Source organism: Pseudonaja textilis, chromosome 1 (assembly GCF_049901715.1).
Source record: "Pseudonaja textilis isolate UNSWEBS1 chromosome 1, rPseTex1.2, whole genome shotgun sequence".
In the NCBI taxonomy this organism is placed as follows: domain Eukaryota; kingdom Metazoa; phylum Chordata; class Lepidosauria; order Squamata; family Elapidae; genus Pseudonaja; species Pseudonaja textilis.
The window spans coordinates 19,215,597-19,237,586 of record NC_141990.1 but is presented as its reverse complement, the minus strand read 5'-3'; the positions used below and the strand labels follow the sequence as shown (position 1 = coordinate 19,237,586).

At 40.2% G+C, this 21,990-nt stretch overlaps 1 protein-coding gene across 2 annotated transcripts in view; it reads left to right on the top strand.

Moving 5' to 3' along the window:
- The window catches only part of AP2B1 (adaptor related protein complex 2 subunit beta 1), a 71,299-nt gene that overhangs the window by 29,084 nt on the left and 20,225 nt on the right, over positions 1-21,990 (top strand). Inside the window, exons 13-18 of one of the 2 annotated variants that reach the window (XM_026708683.2) lie at positions 2,502-2,761; positions 4,307-4,499; positions 13,154-13,195; positions 14,468-14,614; positions 15,270-15,415; positions 15,526-15,655. In XM_026708683.2, coding sequence (XP_026564468.1) covers positions 2,502-2,761; positions 4,307-4,499; positions 13,154-13,195; positions 14,468-14,614; positions 15,270-15,415; positions 15,526-15,655 — 918 coding nt within the window. The remainder of the gene's footprint in view (positions 1-2,501; positions 2,762-4,306; positions 4,500-13,153; positions 13,196-14,467; positions 14,615-15,269; positions 15,416-15,525; positions 15,656-21,990) is intronic. The other variant, XM_026708684.2, reaches the window with a different exon arrangement.

Below are 21,990 nucleotides of genomic sequence, written 5' to 3'. Positions count from 1 at the left end.
AGGTGCCATCTGGCATGATTTAGGAGGAGAGCCTTTTTGTTCTGGCATCTGTTCTTTGGAGCATCATCTCTCCAGAGATTAAAATAGCCTGACCCAATTGGCCTTGAAAATGTTCCTGTGTCACTGGGCACGAAGGTTGGAATATGAGGCAAAGCCATGAGATGGTTAGGGTGATAAGTTTGGGGAAAAGAGAATCTGTGGCCCTTCATACGCTGCCAAACAATAGTTTCCAGTAGCCCAGCTAATGGTAAAAAGCGCTGTGAGTCATAATTTAATGACATCCAAAGGAATAGAAATCTCTTAAACCATATTATAGAAGCCATGAGTTTAAAAATGACACTGCTCCAAAACCTATCAGGGAGACACTAATTTATATGTGAAGAATCCAAAATGGGAAATAGAATATACCTCCACAAGTTTCGGGAAACAACTAAAATGTATCTTCCTTGATAGTATAAAATATACTTCTAAATATTGACATCTTGATACCTTCTCACCGATAGCTCCCAAAATCACAACCCCAAGTGGGCACCTGTGCTTTCCTATTATTGGGCACTCATGTGATGAATGGTATGGTCTTAAAACTCCATCAAAGAGCACAAATCTCCAGAAATAAGTAATAACCAAAACAGAACATGGTGACCTAAACCAACATTTTGCAATTAAGTTTACATGAGTTGGCATAGCTCGACTGATGAATCAGTGTATACTCCTTGAACAAAACTTAACTTTGTGTTCCAGCAGCTTTCTTTGTTTGTTTGTTTAATAACTGTACCACTTCAGTCCAAGAAGACTCTGTGCCATCAAATAGGAGTAGCCATTTTCATTTTCCTTACAGCTGCTCCCAAAGAGTCTGTAAAGATAACAGAGTAATAGAGTTGGAAGAGACCTTGTAGGTCATCTAGTTCAACCCCACCCCCGCCCAAGCGGGAGACCCTACACCATTTCTGACAAATGGCAGTCCAATCTCTTCTTGAAGGTCTCAAGTGATGGCGCTCCCGCAACTTCCGAGGGCAAGCTGTTCCATTGATTGATTTGTTCTCACTGTCAGAAAGTTTCTCATTTCTAGGTTAAATCTCTCCTTGTTCAGTTTCCATCCATTCTTCCTTGTCTGGCCTTCAGGTGCCTTGGAAAATAGCTTGACCCCTTCTTCTCTGTGGCAGCCCCTCAAATATTGGAAGACTGCTATCATGTCTCCCCTGGTCCTTCTCTTCACTCGACTAGCCATGTCCAGTTCCTGCAACCATTCATCATATGTTTCAGTCTCCAGTCCCCTAATCATCCTGGTTGCTCTTCTCTTCATTCTTTCTAGAGTTTCAATATCTTTTTTATAGTGTGGTGACCAAAACTGGATGCAGTATTCTAGGTGTGGTCTTATTAAGGCTTTATAGAATGGTATTAATACCTCCCTTGATCTTGAATGTATTCCTCTGTTAATGTAATTTAGGATTGCATTGGCTTTTTTGGCTGCCGCTGCACACTGCTGTCTCATATTTAATTGGTTGCCCACTAAGACTCCAAGATCCTTCTCACAGTTACTGCTATTAAGCCTGGTTTCACCCAGTGTATATGTGTACTTTTGGTTTTTCTTGCCTAAGTATAAGACATTACTCTTCTCTATGTTGAATTTCGTTTTGTTAGATAGGGCCCAGAGTTCAAGTTCTTTAAGATCCATCTGGATCTTGAGCATATCATCTTTCTTGTTTTTTCCTTCCCAGAACATTAAATAACATCTACAGGTTCAGTGCTCCCACAGTCTGGAGCAGGAATCTGTCCATTTCTCACCCCTATTTAAATCATACAACAGAGAGACAGGGAAGGAGCTGCAACTGGCTTCCTTTACACCAGTTCTACACCTCCATTCTTGTGGTAACTGTTAAGATTGGACACTAACCATGCCCCCTGCACTTAATCCATTTAAACACAATTGTGCAAACAAAACCAATGTGAGGGGTACTGAACTCACTTCTGACAACATTGTCGGAATTTGTAAAACACTAGATTTCTTTTTAAAGAACTCTCAGCTTGCTAAAAAGTAACTTTTAAATGTTTGTTTAGAAGTAAAAAGAGGCTTACAAAATCTTCTTTAAACCAAGGGTTTTGAACACTTTCAGGTTAAAGAACTTGCAAGTTTAAAAAAAAAAAGGCAGAATCTTTTATCAAGTTTTAATGACTAAAAACAATGGCTGCATTTGAGTGAACTTTTTCCCTTTAGTTTCTCATGGAGCCTGTGTCCCATAGAACACAGACTTAAAGTTTTACAGACAGGATTTTTTACTACAGAAAAGTCCCATTCTGGGTGCTCAGTCTTGTGTAATCTTATTAAGCCTCAGGTGTGTAAGGAATGTTTGTGACTTTTCTGTAGAGAATATTCAGTGTCCAAAAGACCTACTTTTGACCTTAGATTCTTGTGCATTCTTTTCCTCTTCACACTCGGTATTCTTCTGTCAGAGTTTGTTCCAAATCGGTATCCATTAATAGAAAACATTTTTCTGCCTCAGGATTCTGACAACCCAGATCTACGTGACCGTGGCTACATTTACTGGCGACTCCTCTCCACAGACCCTGTCACTGCCAAGGAGGTGGTTTTGTCAGAGAAGCCCCTTATCTCTGAAGAGACCGATTTGATCGAGCCCACTCTACTGGATGAACTCATTTGCCACATTGGTTCACTGGCATCAGTGTATCACAAACCACCCAATGCCTTTGTGGAAGGCAGCCACGGAATCCACCGCAAACACCTGCCTATCCATCATGGAAGGTAAGAGAGAGACAGAATGATTTTGTGGGTTATTTGCTTTTTTTAAAAAAGTCCATCTATGAAGATATTACCTTGTCCTGATGCCCTTACAATTTTATGTGGCTGGGTTTGTAATACAAAATTTAAAAACAAACTCAAAATTTGCATGAACATGGAAACAATACTGGCAGCCCATTTTACAACTTTCTTACCACAGTTGTTAAGTGAATCACTGCAGTTGTTAGCATGGTTGTTAAGTGACTCTGGCTTCCTCATTGACTTTTCCTGTCAGAAGATTGCAAGAGTGACTATGGAACATGGCAACTGTCATAAAATACTAGTCCCCAAGCATCTGAATTTTGATCACGTGACTATGGGGATGGTGCAACATTTGTAAAACAGTCATAACTCACTTTTTTTTCAGTGCCATTGTAACTTCGAACGGTCACTAAATGAATGGCTGTAAGTCAAGGACTATCTATATTGCACATGGGAAGAAAGTTCATTAGCAGTCACATAATTAGTATCTTATCAGAAAATGTGAGAAATACAGGAAATGTTACCTTAATGAGGGCAGTGTCATCTTCCCTGAGTCTTTCTGCTGCCCAGGTAGACCAGGTAAGCGGCCGGGGTTCAGGACTCCAGATAGCAGCTCCAGTGGAAAGTTTAGGAGAGCCAGTTTAATGTCACAGTTCCAAGTAACATACCCATAGCAAACAAAACACTGAAGCAGGCAATTTCCTCAAAGAATAGATTTATTGGATGTGTCATATTTGGCACAAGCTGGTAAAACCGACTCTGAATATTCCCACAGTTTTCACCTAATTAAAAATCAATGTTTGTCACTTTCTCAAAACAATCAGTCACATGATCTAATCAGGATACTGTCCAGTTGCTAGGTGACTCTAGTCCCCTCCTTCCGAGCACCTGCAGGAATGTTCCCAGGAGAAAGTATTTTATTTTGACTACAACACCCATCTCTATTCCCCCCTCCCTGTTCCTGTTCTCCAGCGTGTCAGCGCTGAAGTCTCAAAATGGCCTCTGTCAGGCCAGCTTCATAAATAGGGCTGAGGAACTTGTGATCCAGAAGATAACATTGTGCTCCAATTCCTAATGGCCTAAGTAATGGTGAGGAAATCTGTAGTTTAGCAGCACCTGGAAGCCCACAAGTTTCCCTTGCTTGCTTTGGGTGAATGTTCTTCCCGAGCTATTTGGCAGGCTATTAATTCCACAGCTGCTCTTATTCTTTCACAATGACCTGTTTAAAATTTTCAGTGGGTTATTTTAATATTGGGTTTTATTTGCCCAGCGTTTTATTCTGTGTTTCAACAGCCTCATCTATTGAGTAGAATATTTATGGAATTCAACTTTTAAAGAAATAGCAGTTGTTTGCTGTCAAATTATTTTACAATTCACACCCCTCTTGCAAGGGTTATTTTTACAAGAATACTTGCACTTCAAAGTCTGTTTAGAGCAGCTTGCACAAGAAAGTCTTTTGTGTTGCTCTCTTCTTTGACAGTGAAACCAAGTAACTCTTCCCTCCTCCCCCCCTCCACATACCCTCAGTACTGATGCAGGAGACAGCCCTGTGGGAACCATGAGTGCTACAAACCTGGAACAACCTCAGGTGATTCCATCCCAAGGAGATCTCTTGGGTGACCTCTTGAACCTCGACCTGGGGCCTCCAGTGAATGTTCCCCAAGTGTCTTCCATGCAGATGGGTGCTGTGGACCTTCTAGGAGGTGGACTTGATAGCCTGGTGAGTAAGCATGACTTTTGTTGAACATGGACTAAAATTCTTAGGGGTGTGTGTATGTGTGTGTGAGTGAGAGAAGGAGAGAGAGAGAGAGAGAGAATTAATGAATTGTTTAGCTCTATAGTACCAAAAACTTAAGCTATTGGAAACCAGTGCTGGGATTTTGGATCCAAGTCGCTGCCACTTGGAGGATGCAAAGATGTTTGTCTTCTTTCTGCTCCTTTTCAGCTTTGCAGATTACAAGTTATTAAATTTACTGCCTCCTTTACTTGCTTATTTGCGGTATTGATGGATGGCTTTGTTTATTTGTTTGTTTACATTCTGCCTTTACTATCTTCACAAATACATAGAGAAGATAAGGAAAAATTAAGCAACATCGTGGAAAATGTTGGTAGTGCATTTTTAAGGGGTTTGTGGCCTGATCCCTGTATACCAGCAGAGAGAAGGAGCGTGGCTGTGTCATGTTTGTGTTTCTTGCTAGTGGCTAGCAAAGAAAAGAGGAGAAAAAAAATGCTCCTGGTTTTTAGCATTAGGTACATGTTTCATAAATTATCTAGGATCACCCTTGGCAGCTTTGGTTCAATGTGGCACTTCCTTATAATAATGAATTGTTAATAGAGGCTGTTAATTTTGCATAACAGCAGGGAAGAGCAGGTATGGGATCCATAAGAGCAAAGCTAGGGCACAGTATATAGACCCATTACACAAAACCATATCAAGAGTTGTTTATTGTGCATGGGTGAACCAGTTTTAAGGAAGGGACCATAATTTATCAACCAAAATTGATCAATTAGCCCACAATGCTAAGTTTGGAACAACAATCTAACAGTCCTACTATAACCGCTTTTTCTTTTTATAGCATTACTCAGCCTTGCTTTTAGCAATAATATGGTTTGTCCTTGCTACTGGTATATTGGGCAGTGATGGTTGGATGACACTAGAAACCATTACTGTGGAGGCAGACTCTGGATGTGATATATACATTATTTTTTTTGTAATTTTTGATCATTAGCTTTTGCAAATATTATTAGAGTCTTCTATAAAATGCTTTAACTATAATAGCTGTGGTAAGTAAACAGAGTTACCATGCTAATTCTGCAAAGTGACAGTTTGTCAGTGTGGATGGATGGATGGATGGATGGATGGATAATAAAAATGAGTCAGTTGTCAAGCATCCAAATGTTAATCACATGACTATGGAGATGCTGCAACAGTCACAAGTGTGAAAAGGGGTCTTAAATCACTATTTTCAGTGCTATTATAACTTTGGTCACTAAACGAACTGTTGTTAGTCGAGGACCACTTGTATAGTTAAACTTACTATCCCACCAGTTGGCTGTGGCCTGGGTACAAGATAGGTGATTGGTGTTTCTCAGAATTGGACAAAGAACCTAATGACTTTCAATTCCCAACCCTCCTCTCCACTGCAATAAATGATAATCAACCCCTATCCACCACTGCTAGGCAATCACAGCTAGTTTATGCATCTCCAGACTTTTTTTTTTTTTTTGCAGACACCTGGGCATTTATTTGCATGTTTAGCACAATATGATATTTCCAACAAGCTGATATTTGTTATCTAGTTTTGTGATATGGACCTTCGTGCATAGAAGTGTAGCAGTTCACATTGATGCTTGGATTCGTATATTTAGCAAACACGCAAGCTTCAGTCTCATGTCCACTGCATAGGTATAGAATTGCTTGTGTGCTGTCCAGATGCTGTCTCACACATTTCTGGGTAACCTTTAGCTCTCCGATTAAATCCAACTGTTTCTTAGAAAGTGAATTAAGGCTTCCCAAACAGCTTCCAATTGCTTGGGGCCCCTGTGCTCCTGAGATTCTTAAGACTTTAAACACAACAGCAGGGGTATCTGAGATTTGGCTTCTCAGTGACAGGACTTACATGCTCTGTGTATTATTGTAAGATGTTGACAACACCATAGCAAAGATTGGCTCACTTTGATGTAGGTTTTCGGTGGAAACCAGGTCCATAAGGTTTCAGCAGATTTCTGGAATTAAGCCCTATAACATGGAAAGAATCTGTTCTTGTCAAACGATCTCTCAGAGTAGCTGACCCATAACCTCAGCAGTTCTGGAGCGGCAGCAGAATGAAAAATGTCAAATGAAAGAGCAAAGGAAGAGGAATTCCAGGGAAAGTTTTCAACTTTGTTTGTCAAGATATCTGCAGAAGCTGACACCACATTCACTTGAGAATGTTTCAGGCCTGTGTTCGTTCAGTGCTGACAAAAACTAAATTTTGCATGCAGTCTCAACTGCTTCAGATAACATTTAAAATACTTCTATAATTTGTCTATATGTATCAGGACAAGCATTTCTATTCCTGCCTGAATTCTTGAGGTGATAGCTTTCATATTTGGGCTGTAATTGGTTTTCTTCAAGAGAAAGATCCATCCATACGGGTTTTTACTTGCAGTTTGAAGTGGATAAAATTCTAATCAAAGCTGACCAGCATATCTGGCTTTTCTGAGAAGGATGTGTCTCAGCAACTGGAAGTAGCTTAAGGGCAGTTTAAGCTGAAAAGAATCTGAATACTCTACAAAAGAAGGAGCTTAGTCTTAAGAGTCAAAAGTAGAATTGCAGCCCACTAGATGTGACAGATTCAAAGCCCCGAGCAGCTTCAGTCAGCACAGCTAATAGGGTTGTAGTAGTCATGGTTCCGTACTTCCTGGAGAGTGCATATTTCATCACTTCTGATTTATCCAACCATAGACACCCTGTGAGTGGTGTCTATGTACCATTTTGATCGCAGTCCAGTTCACCCTGATACTTGTGGAGTGGAGCAAAGCAAAACCTTGCTCATAAAAGATTCGGCCTTCTCTGCCAATGATTCCTATGCAAAGAATAATACACTAAAACAGGGGTGTCAAACTCAAGGCCTGCGATGTGGTCGGATCTGACCCACAGGGCCATCCTGGAAAACATTAGGAGCTGGCCCACGTCTCTTTGACCAGGTCTACCCGCATCGCTTCAGCCCCAATGCGAAGTAGAAACATTGGGCCAGTGTGGTTTTGGCCCAGTCTACCCAGTGCAAAGAGGAAACATGCCAGCAGTTTGTGGAGTGGCGTCAAGCTGGCTCACCCAGTCAGCCACACTCACCCAGTCAGTCATGCCCTGTGAGTGGTGTCAAGTTGGCCATGCCCATCCAGTTGGCCACGCCCATCCAGTTGGACACGCCCACATGGTTCCCTGAGGTCCACCACAGCCCTGATGTGGCCCTCAATGAAATTGAGTTTGACTCCCCTGCCCTAAAAGGACCAGAAATCTGGGATTCCCAATATATTTTGTCAACTTCAAATAAAACTACTACTTGTCACCTTTCAGTTTGTCTCAGGATTGTTTGCTATGTTTACCTTATTTGTATACTGGAGTTTCAGATAACCTCAATTTGATTTAGTCTGATTTAACCATTCTGATTTAGTCTGATTTAACCATTCTAAACTGCAAGGAGTAGAAGGTCATTTGTGTAAGACAGGGACAATACTGTGGTTCTGTGGAGATGCACTGCTGAAAATAATATTAGAGATGTCAAAATGTCAGTTTTTAGTATGAAACAGCTGCAGTGATCTGTTTGGAAAGCTGCTGGTGAAATCTCCATGCTAAAAAGAAAGCTGTTGACTTAGATCACTAAAAAGAAAATACTGGCATTTTGCTTCTTCTCTTTGCCTAGTAAAATAGGAATAAATCTTCTGAAATAATTAAAATTTAAAACCAGGAATTCAGATCCAGAGGGTTGAGGATGACCTGGATGTGAAGCAGGGGGAGATTTGCTTCCATTTCCAACAAAAAAGTAGCAGCAGCCCCTGTAACAAATTTCAGGGCCCCAGGCTGAGAATTTGAACATTTGGGTATTTTTTTAATTCTGCCTTTTGGAATTAAGCAGGATGACATTTCTCCTCTTACCTCTTTATCCTACTACCACTAATCATCATTGCGGGGCGGGGTGGGGAGTTGATTTCAACCTGTTTTTTTTAATTTTGTGGGGAAGAGATGAGTTTGGTTGAAATTGGGAGCAAAAGACGTAGGGGATTCGGAGAAGGTCGACTTTTAGTCTTGAAATCGGGCCTAAAATTGTGATTTCAGACCATTTTTCAAGGTCTTTTTGAGGATCGACTCCCATTCTCATCCTGTCATCCCACAAAACATACATAAAGGGCTGAAAAATTCAACCCAACCTCTTCTGATGATATTACCACATCACTTCCTTCGATCTTCTGAAAATTTTGGAGACTTACTTAAGACTCCTCATCACCCACACACTGGCTACCAATGAGTTAAAGAAGCCTCCATGGGTACAAGTACCTTTTCATCAGTTGAGGTACTGATAAAGATGCCATGCACAATTAAAGTATTTTATAAATGTTATAGACTGCAGGGCAACAAAATCATATACTCTGGAGGCTAAGAAAAACAGGCAGATTGTTTTTTCAGGAATCAAGACTAGATATGGATGGTAAACAATCATATTTTAAAATATGGTGGGAGTAGAAGTTCTTTGGCTTTGAGTATGTGGTGAACATCACAAGGCCTCTAAGGTTGGTGGGAGCCAAATATTGGTGCTGCTGTATTGATCAGGTGAAGAACTTTAGAGACGTTTAAATTCCATGTCGATGGGATTGAGAAAGAAGTCTATGAGAAGAGAGATTTTCGATCTAGTTAAACCAGAATCATAATCTAAGCCAGGAGTCTGTGAGGCCTAGGAAGTCAGGAATTAATGCCACCAGTCCTCACCAAGGAAACCAGTTATAAGAAGCAAATTTGGAAACCAGAATTGTATGATGAACTAAGATCGTCCTCTAAGGCCACCTGACTAAGTATTAGGATCCTATAGCCAGACAGCATCCTCAGTAAAAATTAAGATAACTTTTATTGTCTTTTTTCTGTATACACAATGGTACACATTAACATGAAATTCCGATGCATTGCTCTTGAAAGAAGGAACGCCACCCACCAAACAATGTCACCATCCCAAGGATAACAGTAACAGCAGCAGCATCCAAAAATACCAAGTTATATATATATATATGTGTGTGTGTGTGTGTGTGTGTGTGTGTATGTATATATTTGCACTTCATTTGATTCTTGCACACCCAAAAATCTTTCTGCTGCCGACCCCTCATTGTAGGCACTCATATTACCCAATTTTTATTTTATTGACCTAAAAGGTATTTACAGATAGTCCTCAACTTACAATCACAATTGAGCACAAAATTTATGATGCTAAGTGAAAAATTTGTTAAGTGAGTTTTCCACCGTTTTACTACTTTTCTTGCCACATTTGTTAAGTGAATCACTGCAGTTGTTAAATTAGCAACACGGTCGTTAAGTGAATCTGGTTTCCCCATTGACTTGGCTTGTCAGAAGGTCACAAAAGGGGATCACATTACTCCCCTGGACACAGCAACCATCATAAATGTGAGTCAGTTGTCAGGCATCTGACTATAAATCCCATGACCATGGGGATGCTCCAATGGTCATTAACCGTGAAAAAAGGTCATAAATAACTTTTTTTAGTCTTATTGTAACTTTGAACTGATCACTAAGTGAACTGTTGTAAGTCAAGGACTACCTGTGAATCATACATCGCCACAAATTCTTACTTAAGTCCTGGCCTCTAGTTGCAAAAGTCCTGGTTTAGGTTCGAGACCACAAATTTGCCTACAGGAGACATTGGATTTCTCTCCTTCTCCCATTACAACTGCAATTCCTGGGGGAGCAGTGTGTGTGTGTATGTGTTTGTGTTTAAAAGAGAAGGAACGGGGAAGTTATAGGATTGTAAGAGCCAAGAAACCTTGATTTGTATCTTTCAAGGTTGGCTTCCCAGCCTGTGGCTCTTTTAATGAGATAAACTTGGCACAGGAGCTGATGAAAGCAGATAAAAACATCTGGCTCTATTATGTAGAATTATTCACAAGTTGTTTTGATGCTGCTTTATGTAAGAAGCACTTGCCAGCTGATAGGGAGACTGCTTCTCCCCCTTCCCCCTTGACTGGGAAACGTTCCCCAGAGAACCAGAACCTCTCTCTGCCTCTTGCCTTCTTCAAAATGAATCTGACAGGGGTTTTTTGCTCTCCGTACCTTTTGCTATCCAAGCCATGCTTTTCCTGGCTATCACATAGCTGTAACTTGAAAGAGTATAATAACCGCCCATGATCACTTCTACAAGAGGAAGTCATAACGGATGAGTACTCTGGCTATTATCCCACTCCATAACGGTAGCGTTCAGATCGAAAGAGTGAGAAATCATCTGTTTTCCATCAAGCCATAACTGTCGTTGCATGAGTCTGATACTGGTACAAGTTGCTGTCATTTTTTTTAAATGGGGTCTCTAAGAGCACAAATCTGTTTCTAAGACAGTGTCCTTGTCTTCCCCGTTGCAGCTGATTTTACCAGGAGTCAATGGCCTTTTCCTGTTAGCGGGCACCGTTATGTAATCTCAAATGGTTTTGTAGGTGCCAGAAACTAATTGTAAAACTTTTTTTTTTAATTTTAAAAAATCAATTTAAAATTTTTAAGATGCTCCAAGTTTTATTAGGTCTTATGGAAAAACACTTATCTTGAAATAATTGCCAGTGTTTTAATATCCCCAAGGTGCTTTTTCAAGAGGCAACTGGACTTTCTGGTTTTTCTTTGAAGACATTTCACTTCTCATCCAAGAAGTTTCTTCAGCTCTGATTAGCTGGTGGGGAATGGAATAAAAATATAAATGGAATATAAATCCTTCCATTCCCCACCATCCAGTCAGAGCTAAAGAAGCTTCTTGGATGAGAAGCAAAACGTCTTCAAAGAAAAACCAGAAAGTCCAGTTGCCTCTTGAAAAAGCACCTTTGAGACAACCATCACCTGGATGACTTAGAATCTCCATAGACAGTGTTTTAGTACTTTAGTCAGTTCACTTAAAAATATTTTTTCTGTAAAAATGTTTTTGCAGGTGGATGGATGCAGTCTACTGTTCTGCAGGTGCTATGGCACCCAGAGATGCCACATTATCAAATCTTGCACATGTCTGTGGCAAGGCAAGTCCTGTTTAAAGGAAATATATGATACCATCATGACATATAAGAATGGTCCTTGTTTGTTTGTTTTTCAGAGGAAGCCAAGGCTCTGTGAAAGCATATACAGTCTTTTGATTCCTTATTTTTTTGTTTTCTGAAACCACTGTCTCCGAAAAAGAACAGCCAACTACAGTAAATTGTCCCGTTTTTCTACCTTCGATCTATTTTCTGTTTTGTAGCTTTAAGCATTAAAATCACAAACAGCTGATGTTAGGCTAGAAGATGGATCTATCATAATGCTGCAGGAAAATAACCCAACCCTATACACCAAATAACAAATTTAATCAATCTTTGGCACATTTAATAATCTTCCAAATCAGTGTCTCTTAATCCTGGCCACTTACATCTTAAAGAAATCACCAGCTGTTTCTTTAAAAGCAATGCAGAAGTTGCTTATTCTCTAAAATGTGCCTCCTTGATTTTGTTATAATAATTACAAATCTAAAATTGAACAATCTGATGCACTATCATCTTTTTTACTGTGTAGTGTCAAACAGATACACTGTGAGTTGTGAGATTGCTTTTCACATCCCAGCAGTTTTCATTTCTACTTGGTTACATTCCCCCCCACCCTTTGGAAGGAAAAAGCTTTTAGTGTTTTATCCTTTGAGGAGGGAAAAAAAAAAGGCATAAAGTATATTAGGGTGGGTGGGTGTAACTTTCAGCCAAGCATCTATGAGCGAAGCTAAATGCATGTTCCGTATCTGAGTGCTTGGGTCTGTTCTGTTGGGTAATTGTTCAGAGAGCTGCCAGAAATAGAAAAATCACATGATACCCATTCAAGCAACCTCCACTTTAGGGTGACAATGCTGCGCAACTATGTCAGTTTATTTTTGGCCTTGCTTTTTGCTTTTTGTGGACTTTTTGCTCTCAGAACATCAATGGGCTGCTGATATTGGAGCCCAGGAACATTGGTGGGCAGGCAAGGAATGTCAAGAGGCTGCTGCTGAAACTGATCCGCACAGGAATGAATGGTGGTGAGCCAGGATGGCATGTTCAGAAGAGCTGTCCTTACCCATCACATTCCCCCTCCGCCTTATTACCTGAAGGAATAGCACGACTAGGTCTGCAAAGGCAGAGAAAACAGGACCCCTGCTTCTGGAGTGCTGTGAAAAGCCCTGGTTCATGCTAAGTCTGAGAGAAGTAACCATGGCTGTTTGTGAGGTGTCCTTCTCTAGGAGCAGTGGGGATAAGGCTGAGGGCCTTTTGGCTTTTTAAAATTAAAGCTTGAAGATGAACGCAAGTTCACGTCTATCTAGGTCTTAGCTGCCACCTTCTGCTGCTGCCCACAAAGACCTTGGGGCATATTCTTGTGCTTTCAACCAAATCCCACTTCCCTGCCTATGGAATTTGGGGGGTTTCAAATCTGTGGATCTCTCTGTCCTTGCTGGGTCAATATTCTCTCTGGGCAAACAGATGGGTGACAGGTGGTGTGCCAGGCCTTTTTTGGGAACTACATGATCTTTATTCCTTGGCACCTGATAACTTGGCTGTAATGGACTCTTTCTCTTTCCCCTGCCTTTTCTCTTCCTTTTTTGCCTCTCTTTCTCTCTCTTCCTTTTTCTATTCTTTTCTTTCTTGCAGCTTGGCAGTGACCTTGGCGGGGGAATTGGAGGCAGCCCAGCAGTAAGTGCCCTCCATTCATTTTTTTTTCCTTTTCAGTTTTGATTGAAAAAATTATTATTTATTTGTTGAATTTACATCCCATCTTTCCTTCAGAAAGAGTTCATATTGGCACACGTAGTATTTTCTCCTTCAATTTTATTCTTACAACAGACCTACGAAGTAGGCTGAGCTGAGACTTCGTAACCAGGCTTTAAGTTGGCCAATATATTTTCGGAATTAACTGGGGATTTGAAAACAGGATCTCTCATCCTGCAACTTTAACTACTAAAACACACAGGCTTTCGTTTTGTGGTCTTCTTTTCCCATCCATTCTTCTAAAACCTGTGCAGCTGAGATAGCCCTATGTTACATATTCTCAACATGTTCTCTGGATTAAAGCATCTAAAACATTGAAATAGTGGAAGGAAAAGAAAAGAGAATTTGGTGGCAAGCTTGATTTGTAGAGTAGTCAAGAAATTTGGAATTCTGATACTGAGGAGACCTGAGATCACAGTATATTTTTCCATGATAAGTAGATGTATCGCTGCTTGCTCATAGAAGAAAAAATGGAGAACCGAGGAGAACAAGCTGAAGGATTCCCAGGGTTTGTGCAAGACACAAGAGTCATTGTGAAAACTACTTCCAGGTTTGGCTTGGTCCCAGAGCTCCATAAATCTATAAATGGGAAACAAAAGGCAGCCAGAGCCCTCGGTGCCATTGGTGAGAAATTCCAAACAATTTAAAGTCATTGAATGAACTAGAACTGGTCAACTCATATTCCTAATTTCCAAGAGTCATCAATAGCTGTGGACTGCAATTGTCCTTGGAGCAAAGCATTCCTCTTCCAATTCTATTTAAATGGACTGGAGGGCCATGGGACTTCCTGGATATTCAACAAATCTATTTTGAAAGCACCCATTTTGAGCCCATTTCACTACACGGTTGTCGAGGGCTTGGTTATGACTGAGAATTCCTTTTGGAGAGTTCACTCACCATTGTCTGATACAATTCCTCATCTTTAACTATTGAATGTCCTTGCTCTTCACTCTTTCTGCAGAGTCTTTTGGAGAAGATAGGTTGGCTATTAATGGCTGCTTTAATCACATAATGATGGGTAGTAGAGATGGGATTTAAAGCAGAGAGCACACCCGCGTGCCAATGTAGTACCCTTGCTCATTCAGCAAAATGCCAGGAACTTTAAAATATTCAGAATAGCGTCCAATTTTTTGATTTCTTTAATATAGGTGTCTATTATGTACCACCTGTTTAAATATCTTCCCTGATTGCTTGCAGGTGGGACAGACCTTCATCCCATCATCAGTCCCAGCCACATTTGCTCCCTCCCCTACCCCAGCTGCGGTCAGCAGTGGACTGAATGATCTCTTTGAACTCTCCTCTGGCATCGGCATGGCACCTGGTGGATATGTGGCTCCCAAATCGGTATGTGTGAGGAAACATGGCTACAGAGCTGTCTTCTTTTGCCAAGGTTGTCTCTTCATCAGGGTTTTTTTAATTTGGGGGGGGGGCATGCCTCTCTTTTCTGTTTCACACTGACTTTGTTTCTGAGTAAATAACTGTGCCTTTTGCTCTGTTTGGCTCGATGAGCTTCTGCATCCATTACAAATTCATTTAGTACTACAGTGGAAAGTTTTAAGATAAACCAGGATGGAGGTTCTGGGTTTGTTTGTTTTTGTTTTTGTTTTTTTGTTTTGTTATAGCATGCAGCATGCTGGTTGGGGAATTCTGGAAGCTGAAGTCCACATGTCTTCAAGTTGCCAAGTTGCCAATTAGAGCATGCTATTTCCTCTTTAAATCCTCTTCTTTTACTGCCAAACTGTTGTGAACTCTGTTCAGAGTGCTGTAAATGGATTTTGAGACATTTCCTCTTCAGCTTTTCTAAATCAGCTGGAAAGAATTTATGTGACCATCTGAGATTCAGTCATCATTATATACCAATATATAACATGATTTGAAGTGGATAGGCTGAACACACCCACTCAACATTATTGTCTATCATGATAAAGAAGTCTCACTGGAATTATTCTGTTACTTTATGAGTCCAGTATTGCTTGCTCTAACAACCATCACTTTATAGGTCTGGTTGCCGGCTGTGAAAGCCAAAGGCCTGGAAATTTCTGGAACCTTTGGCCATCGGCAAGGACATATCTACATGGATATGAGTTTCACCAACAAGGCTCTTCAACACATGAGTGACTTTGCCATTCAGTTCAACAAGAACAGGTTAGGTCTTGGAATCAACTAAACACCCTTTTTGTTGCACACTTTATTTTTCTTGGCTTCTCTGTTGAATGTTATACCTTCTTTCCTCTCTCTCCTCTCCAACCATCCAGCTTTGGAGTCATCCCCAGCACCCCACTGGCCATTCACACTCCTCTGATGCCAAACCAAAGCATTGATGTTTCTCTTCCACTCAACACTTTGGGGCCAGTCATGAAAATGGAACCTCTGAACAATCTTCAGGTAGGAACCCTGGGTTTTGGGGAGATGGAGGAGAAAGTAGTCAAGATTTGGGGTTTTTGCATTTTAATACAAATTAAAATAAGAGTTGGGGATGGAAGCAAAAGTGGCTGAATAGTCAAGAAACTGTCAGATCCTTTTCAAGTGATGTTGTGGCAGAGGGTTTTTTTTTTCCCCTTATAAAACAAGCTGTTGTTGGAACAAAACAATTTAGCTTCAGGCAAAGTTCGGGCAAACAAAATAAAGGAATTTGGTGCATCACATATAAATATTTTCTGGATTTCATTGTAGCAATGATCAGTATATGAAAAGGCTTTTTAAAATGAGATATTCTGGCTAATTTACCTAATTTTCTTAAAATATGTAATTTGGTGGTGGGCCGGCCGGTCCATGCATGATACTATAATATAAGGATTGGGTCTGCATATCATCTAAACCAAAAACAGATTGAGCTTCTGAGATGACTGAATTTTATGGGCAAATAGGGATTACATACTGTGCAACATTTCTGAAAACTAGCTTTTATTTGTTTATTTATTCATTCATTCATTCATTCATTCATTCAGTTTGTATGGCTGCCCATCTCAATGGCTCTGGGCAGCAAACAATCTTAAAAAGAAATTAAAAACAAAAATTCCAATTTGCTCTGCCCATTCCACATCTGTGCCTTAACTAAGCACCAGGCTCCCGAGTTGATTCTGGTACTATAATAAATAATAGCCTTCTACACAATGGTTTCTATTCCAGTATACAGGCAAACTGTGACTCCTTTACTCCTCTTCCCCCTCCCAGCCCTCCTCTAATAATCTTTCTATGGTATCCCCAACAGGGAAGCTTATTAACCATAAAAAGCACTGTTTTCTTCAGCACTTCTGTCCTGCGTGTTATGAATGAGCCTACTGACAGGCAGCTAGAAATAGTGCTGCCTCGATGTGGAAGCTCCCGGTTGGAGTTGAGAACAAGAGAGATGCAGCTGTGTAGCTGCTTTTACAGAGGCAGGGAGTTTGTGAGCCAAAAAAAAAAAAAGTTCTTCACTGGGAAAATAAAAAGCATAAAACAGGCTTCAGTTTCAGCTTGTTTACCTCTGTATATTCAGACTAAATGAATATTTTTACTCATTTAACATGAGGGCTCTTCTGGTTTCATTTTTAGAAAGCCAATAGGTTAAATGTTATCTATATATCCTCCATATTCAGAAGCGTTGTTGTTGGAGAAGAAGATAGCCAGAGTGGGGGTACTTTTTTTAAGGCTGTGTAGATTTAATAAAGGCTTCTAACAAGGAACTGGATGGTGGGCTGCAGAGCCTCCAGTCTGAGCCCGTAGATGAACTCTTAGATTTGTGTTCATTTTGTTACATAAAATCTGAATATTTAGAAGCATAATCAAACACTTGCATAGTGGGTGCTCTCAGACATGCTAAGGGGTGAAAACTCCTTGTAATAAAATAGTATTTGGGGCTTTTGGTCAAAGCCAGGAAGACTTCCAAGCAGAGCATATTCCAAAGTGTGGGGCTATCACTGAAAAGTACTGACTCTTTAGTGGAGAGGTGTCCAAACTTTTTGCAAGGAGGGCCAGATTTGGTGAGGTAAAAATGTGTGTGTGGGCCGACCATTTAGCCTGACATTCTTTGAATTATTAACATTAAATGGGGAAAACGCCGGCCAGTGGGGATGAGTGACAGGCTGAGCCAGCAAGGAGAAGAGGCTGCGGGCCACTCGAAATTTGAAAACGGGCCGCAATTGGCCTCTGGGCTAGACTTTGGACATGCCTGCTTTAGTGGATACCCCTGCACTTCACAGCTTTTAAGACCATATTTGGATTCATGCTTGGCAGGACAGCCTATGACGTATCCCTACTATGCAATATTGGGATTAAGAGATAGGTTGAATTGGGGCTGGAATCTTACTGTCAGTACAGAGACCTCAAATTCAGGAAGTCCTTGACTTACAACCACAACTGGGACTGGGACCTCCATCCCTAAGTGATATGGTTGTTAAAGTGAGTGATACGCGACCGTATCCAATTTTACAACCTTTTTTTGCCATATCCATTAAGTGAATTCGGCTTTCCCCATTTGCAGCTGGGAAGGTTGCAAATGGCAATCATGTGGCCGTGGGTGCTGCAACCATCATAAATGCACCCCAATTGCCAAGCACCCCTCTTGCAATCGTGTGACTACAGGGATGCTGCAACGGTTATAAGTATGACAGCCTATTGCAAGTCACTTTTTTCAGTGCCACTACAACATTGAAAGGTCATTAAAGAATTGGTCACAAATATAGGACTATCTATAGCATGGGTGGCAAACTCAATCGCGTCACAGGCCGGATCATGACATACCGTGACTTTTTTGCCTTTGTGGAACCAGGGTAGGCATGGCCTGTGCATGACATAATCGGGTGCACGGGCCACCAGTTTGGCAGATTCTATAGGGAGTAATTCTATAGTATCCAGTTTCTTCACCGGTAAGTCTGGCCACTGTATGCCCAGTTCCTTTTTAAAGACAGTCCTGCACAAGCTGTCTAAAAGGTGATTGGGGCTTCCTGATCCAGGATTGACCATAACTGGCACCTCAGCCACAGCTAGATATAAAGACTTCTCTTTATATCTTTATACAGCTTCCTCTGCCCATTCATAAATCAGTGCTTTCAGAGGAAGCATGACTCCATCAAGATTGCCCACATGGGAGATGTTCGAGTAGAGTAGAGTAGAGTAGAGTAGAGTAGAGTAGAGTAGAGTAGAGTAGAGTAGAGTAGAGTAGAATAAAATATGGAATGGAATGGAACGGAACAGAACAGGAATAGTTGGAGGTCTTCTAGTCCAACCCTCTGCTTAGGCAGGAAACCCTTATCTATTTCAGACAAATGGTTATTCAATCTCTTCTTAAAAAGAGATGGATAGATTATGCAGAAACAGCAACCCTTATTGATAGGTTTTATTCCAACCTTGTTTCCTCCCATCCATTCAGTCCTAGGATATAAGTAAATGAATTATAAATAAATGTGGCAGAGCTGTCTTCCTTAGTGGAGTGATATGAAAGCAGGGGAAGTTTTCAGTAAGAATTTGGATGGAGAAAAGAGGCCAAATATATCATTATGGTAGTTTATTTTCTTAGGTGTTATGCTATTTATTTAAAGATGTTGCAAGGGGCAGCCCCACAAGCAGATACAGAAGTTAAAACCAAGCCACATGCTGGCTTAGCTGACTGTGTCTCTCCAGGAGGTCCTTGTTCAAGAATCTTCTGTTTTGGATGGAATTAGTTGCTGTCAAGCAGAAGGTCTCAGAAATGTCATTGTTACCAAAGAATCTGTTAATGACGGAAGAATTTTCTGTTCCTGTTTATCTTTTTTTTTTTAATCCCCTCTGAAAAAGCAGCTTGTGCATGTAGCTGATTCAGCTTCAAGAGTATTAACGTGTGTGGAAGCAATTTGGGGGAAGGAATGTAGATATTTAAAGATTTTGTCCTTTTCACCCTTTTTTCTACTCTCTTCCTTCCTAGTCATTTTCTTACCCTTCTTTGTTACCACTGGGCAGATCAGGGATGAAAGAGCAATACCACAAAATTCATATTGCCCTTCATAATTTACTTGCCATCATTCACATGTTCTGCATTAGAGCTGGATTGAATTAATGTGACATGATACTTCTTGTATGTCCATCCATCCGCCCCTTTCAGGCAGGGGCAGGAGGTAGAATCTTTGTTCCAATCTTGTTCAAGGTTTATTCATATGCTTTCCAAGGACAGAGGTTTTATGTATGTATGTATGTATGTATGTATGTATGTATGTATGTATTTATTTATTTATTTAGAGTAGTGTGCTGTGAAGTCATTTCCAATTGTAGCAATAATGTGGATAAATATTCTTCGTGATTCGTCTTTCGGGTCTTCCAATGATGTCCCCATCAGAAATGTAACTGAATCCTTCCAGTTGGTGACTAAGAGAGGAGCAGGAAATGCAATGTTTTCATGCAATTGTCATCACAGAGAGATGCACATAGATGGCTGTGGCATCCCATTGGAAGATAACAAGCGTTAGTTCAGTATTGTCTTAGTTTCTTTCTCTGGCAAAAAAAGTACTAGGTAGATGAAGGATTTTCATATATTCTTAGAACGTAAGAATTCCTTGGAAATTAGTCTAGTTTACTTTTTGTAGTATTATTACAGCTGTGGATCACTCAAAAACACAAACTTATGGTATATCCAATACAAGTTACTCTTGTTTACGACAGCATGATAGTTGAATTCCATTCCTGTGGAAATTTCCTGGCTTCTTGCTTTCTGTTTTTCAAAATGTAGTAGTAAATTGGCTTACCGATTTGTTAATATCGTTGGAGAAAGCGAAGTCATAACTGGAAAGTAGAAAATAATGCCATCCCAAATTCAGTAGCAAAGAAAGGACAATTGATTTTTTACTCATAACAAATGAGTGCATTGTATCTTTACTCAAAATTAAGTGAAACTAAAATCCAGAAAAGTAATGTAATCAAAAGTCTAACATTAAAAAAAGCATTTGGCAATCTTAAATAAAACATATATTTTGTTCTCAAACAATTAAAGTTGTAAAAACTTTTAATAGTGACATCTTAGGTTCAATATTAAACATATCTATACTAATCTTATTTTGATTTTAAAGATGTAGTACTGTTGCTTTCTAATGCTTTATCCTTCATGTTTTATAATTCATCTTGCAAATCTGTTGTCTAAGGCTACTCCAATTCCGTTCCAAAAATAATAAGATTTTGCCATAATAAAACATTGAAGCATGCCTAGACTTCGGTGCAGGTTTGTTCAGGATTTCCTTGGCAATTGCCTTTAGGCAGGAAAAGCTTCTGGATGGCAGACACTTTGAAAACTACTGAAACGTGTTTGATTAAAGCAGTCAAAGGGGATAAAAAGATATTTCTTGAAAGCTCTTGGGAGCACTTGGTAATTTGAACGTGAGCTCATGGGGCAGCAAACCTTCTCTTAGGGAGAATGGCTCAGAGCTGATTGTAGCATGTAAGGCTGGATGTGCAAATCTACCTTGTCACTTAATTACATTTACTTAATGAAGAGTTGCATGGGGAATGAAACTATCTTGGGTTTTAAACCTCTTGACTCAGTATGTCTTCTGCATTGATTTTCATGTATAATTCTGCCTATTCCATAATGCTTTTTCTAAGCTGGTGTTTCTCAATTTCAGCAACTTTAAGATATGTAGAGTTCAACTCCCAGAATTCCCTCAACATCACGGATGGCTTGGGAATTCTGGGAGTTGAAGTCTACACATAGCAAGAGCACTTAGACTTACGCACTATTTCACAGTGCTTTACAGACCTCTCTAAGTGGTTTACCAGAGTCAACATATTGCCCACAATAATCTGGGTCTACCTACTGACTTCAGAAAGATGGAAGGCTGAGTTGACCTTGAGCCAGTCAGGATCAAACTACTGGCAGTCTGCAGAGTTAGCCTGCAATGCTGCATTCTAACTACTGCATCACTGTGACTATCCACTGCAGCACCATGGCCACATGTTAAAGTTGCTGAGATTGAGAAACACTGCTCTAGACTACTTACAGATACTTTCAAGCCCCCTTACCACCTGGCTTCCCATTGAGAATGACACAGTTGCAATCAAAAATAGAACAGCATAAATCTGATTTGAGGCAGGTTTCCTAAAATCATGGTGAAATCATAGTTAGTACTGATATTGGGAGAGCTATTAAATCCCTAGTATATACTAAGTTGATGGTATAATGGCTTTTTTTGGCAGTGTAATTTTTCAGGTTTCTAGATGTAAAGCTCAAAATGACCATAAATGTATATTTTGTGCACCACAACTACACATTTGGTTGAGTTGAAAATCTTGGTCTCCCTATTGCAGTGTTGTCACCATTACATTCTTTCTATTGCTGCCCGAAGCCTAAGTGATTAATTAAAACACATCTTGAAGGAAAAACCTGCATGGCCCTCCCTTAAAGAGAACAGTAGCACTACTTTGTGGTTCAGGTTTACCAGCTTTCTATTGGTCTGCAGGAGAATATATTTGCCCTGTCTCTTAGCTGAGACTCTGAGAAAACAGATGCATTCAAGAAGCAGCCAGAAATGACCCAACCTGCAGCCTCCATGAAAGAAATAATTAGTAGGCTGTGCTAATTGATTCCAAATAAATCCTCACATACTGATTTAGGATTATTTGAAAAATAAACACTGTTTTTTTTTCTGCTGGTCTTCCAATCATGTCTGAATGCCAGATTCTACTCTTTCTATTCCTGCTGGGTGCCCAGAACACTCATCAGTGGCAAGGGACTGAACACTTCTGATTCCAATTTAGACATTCCCTGTCAAAGAGGTTGG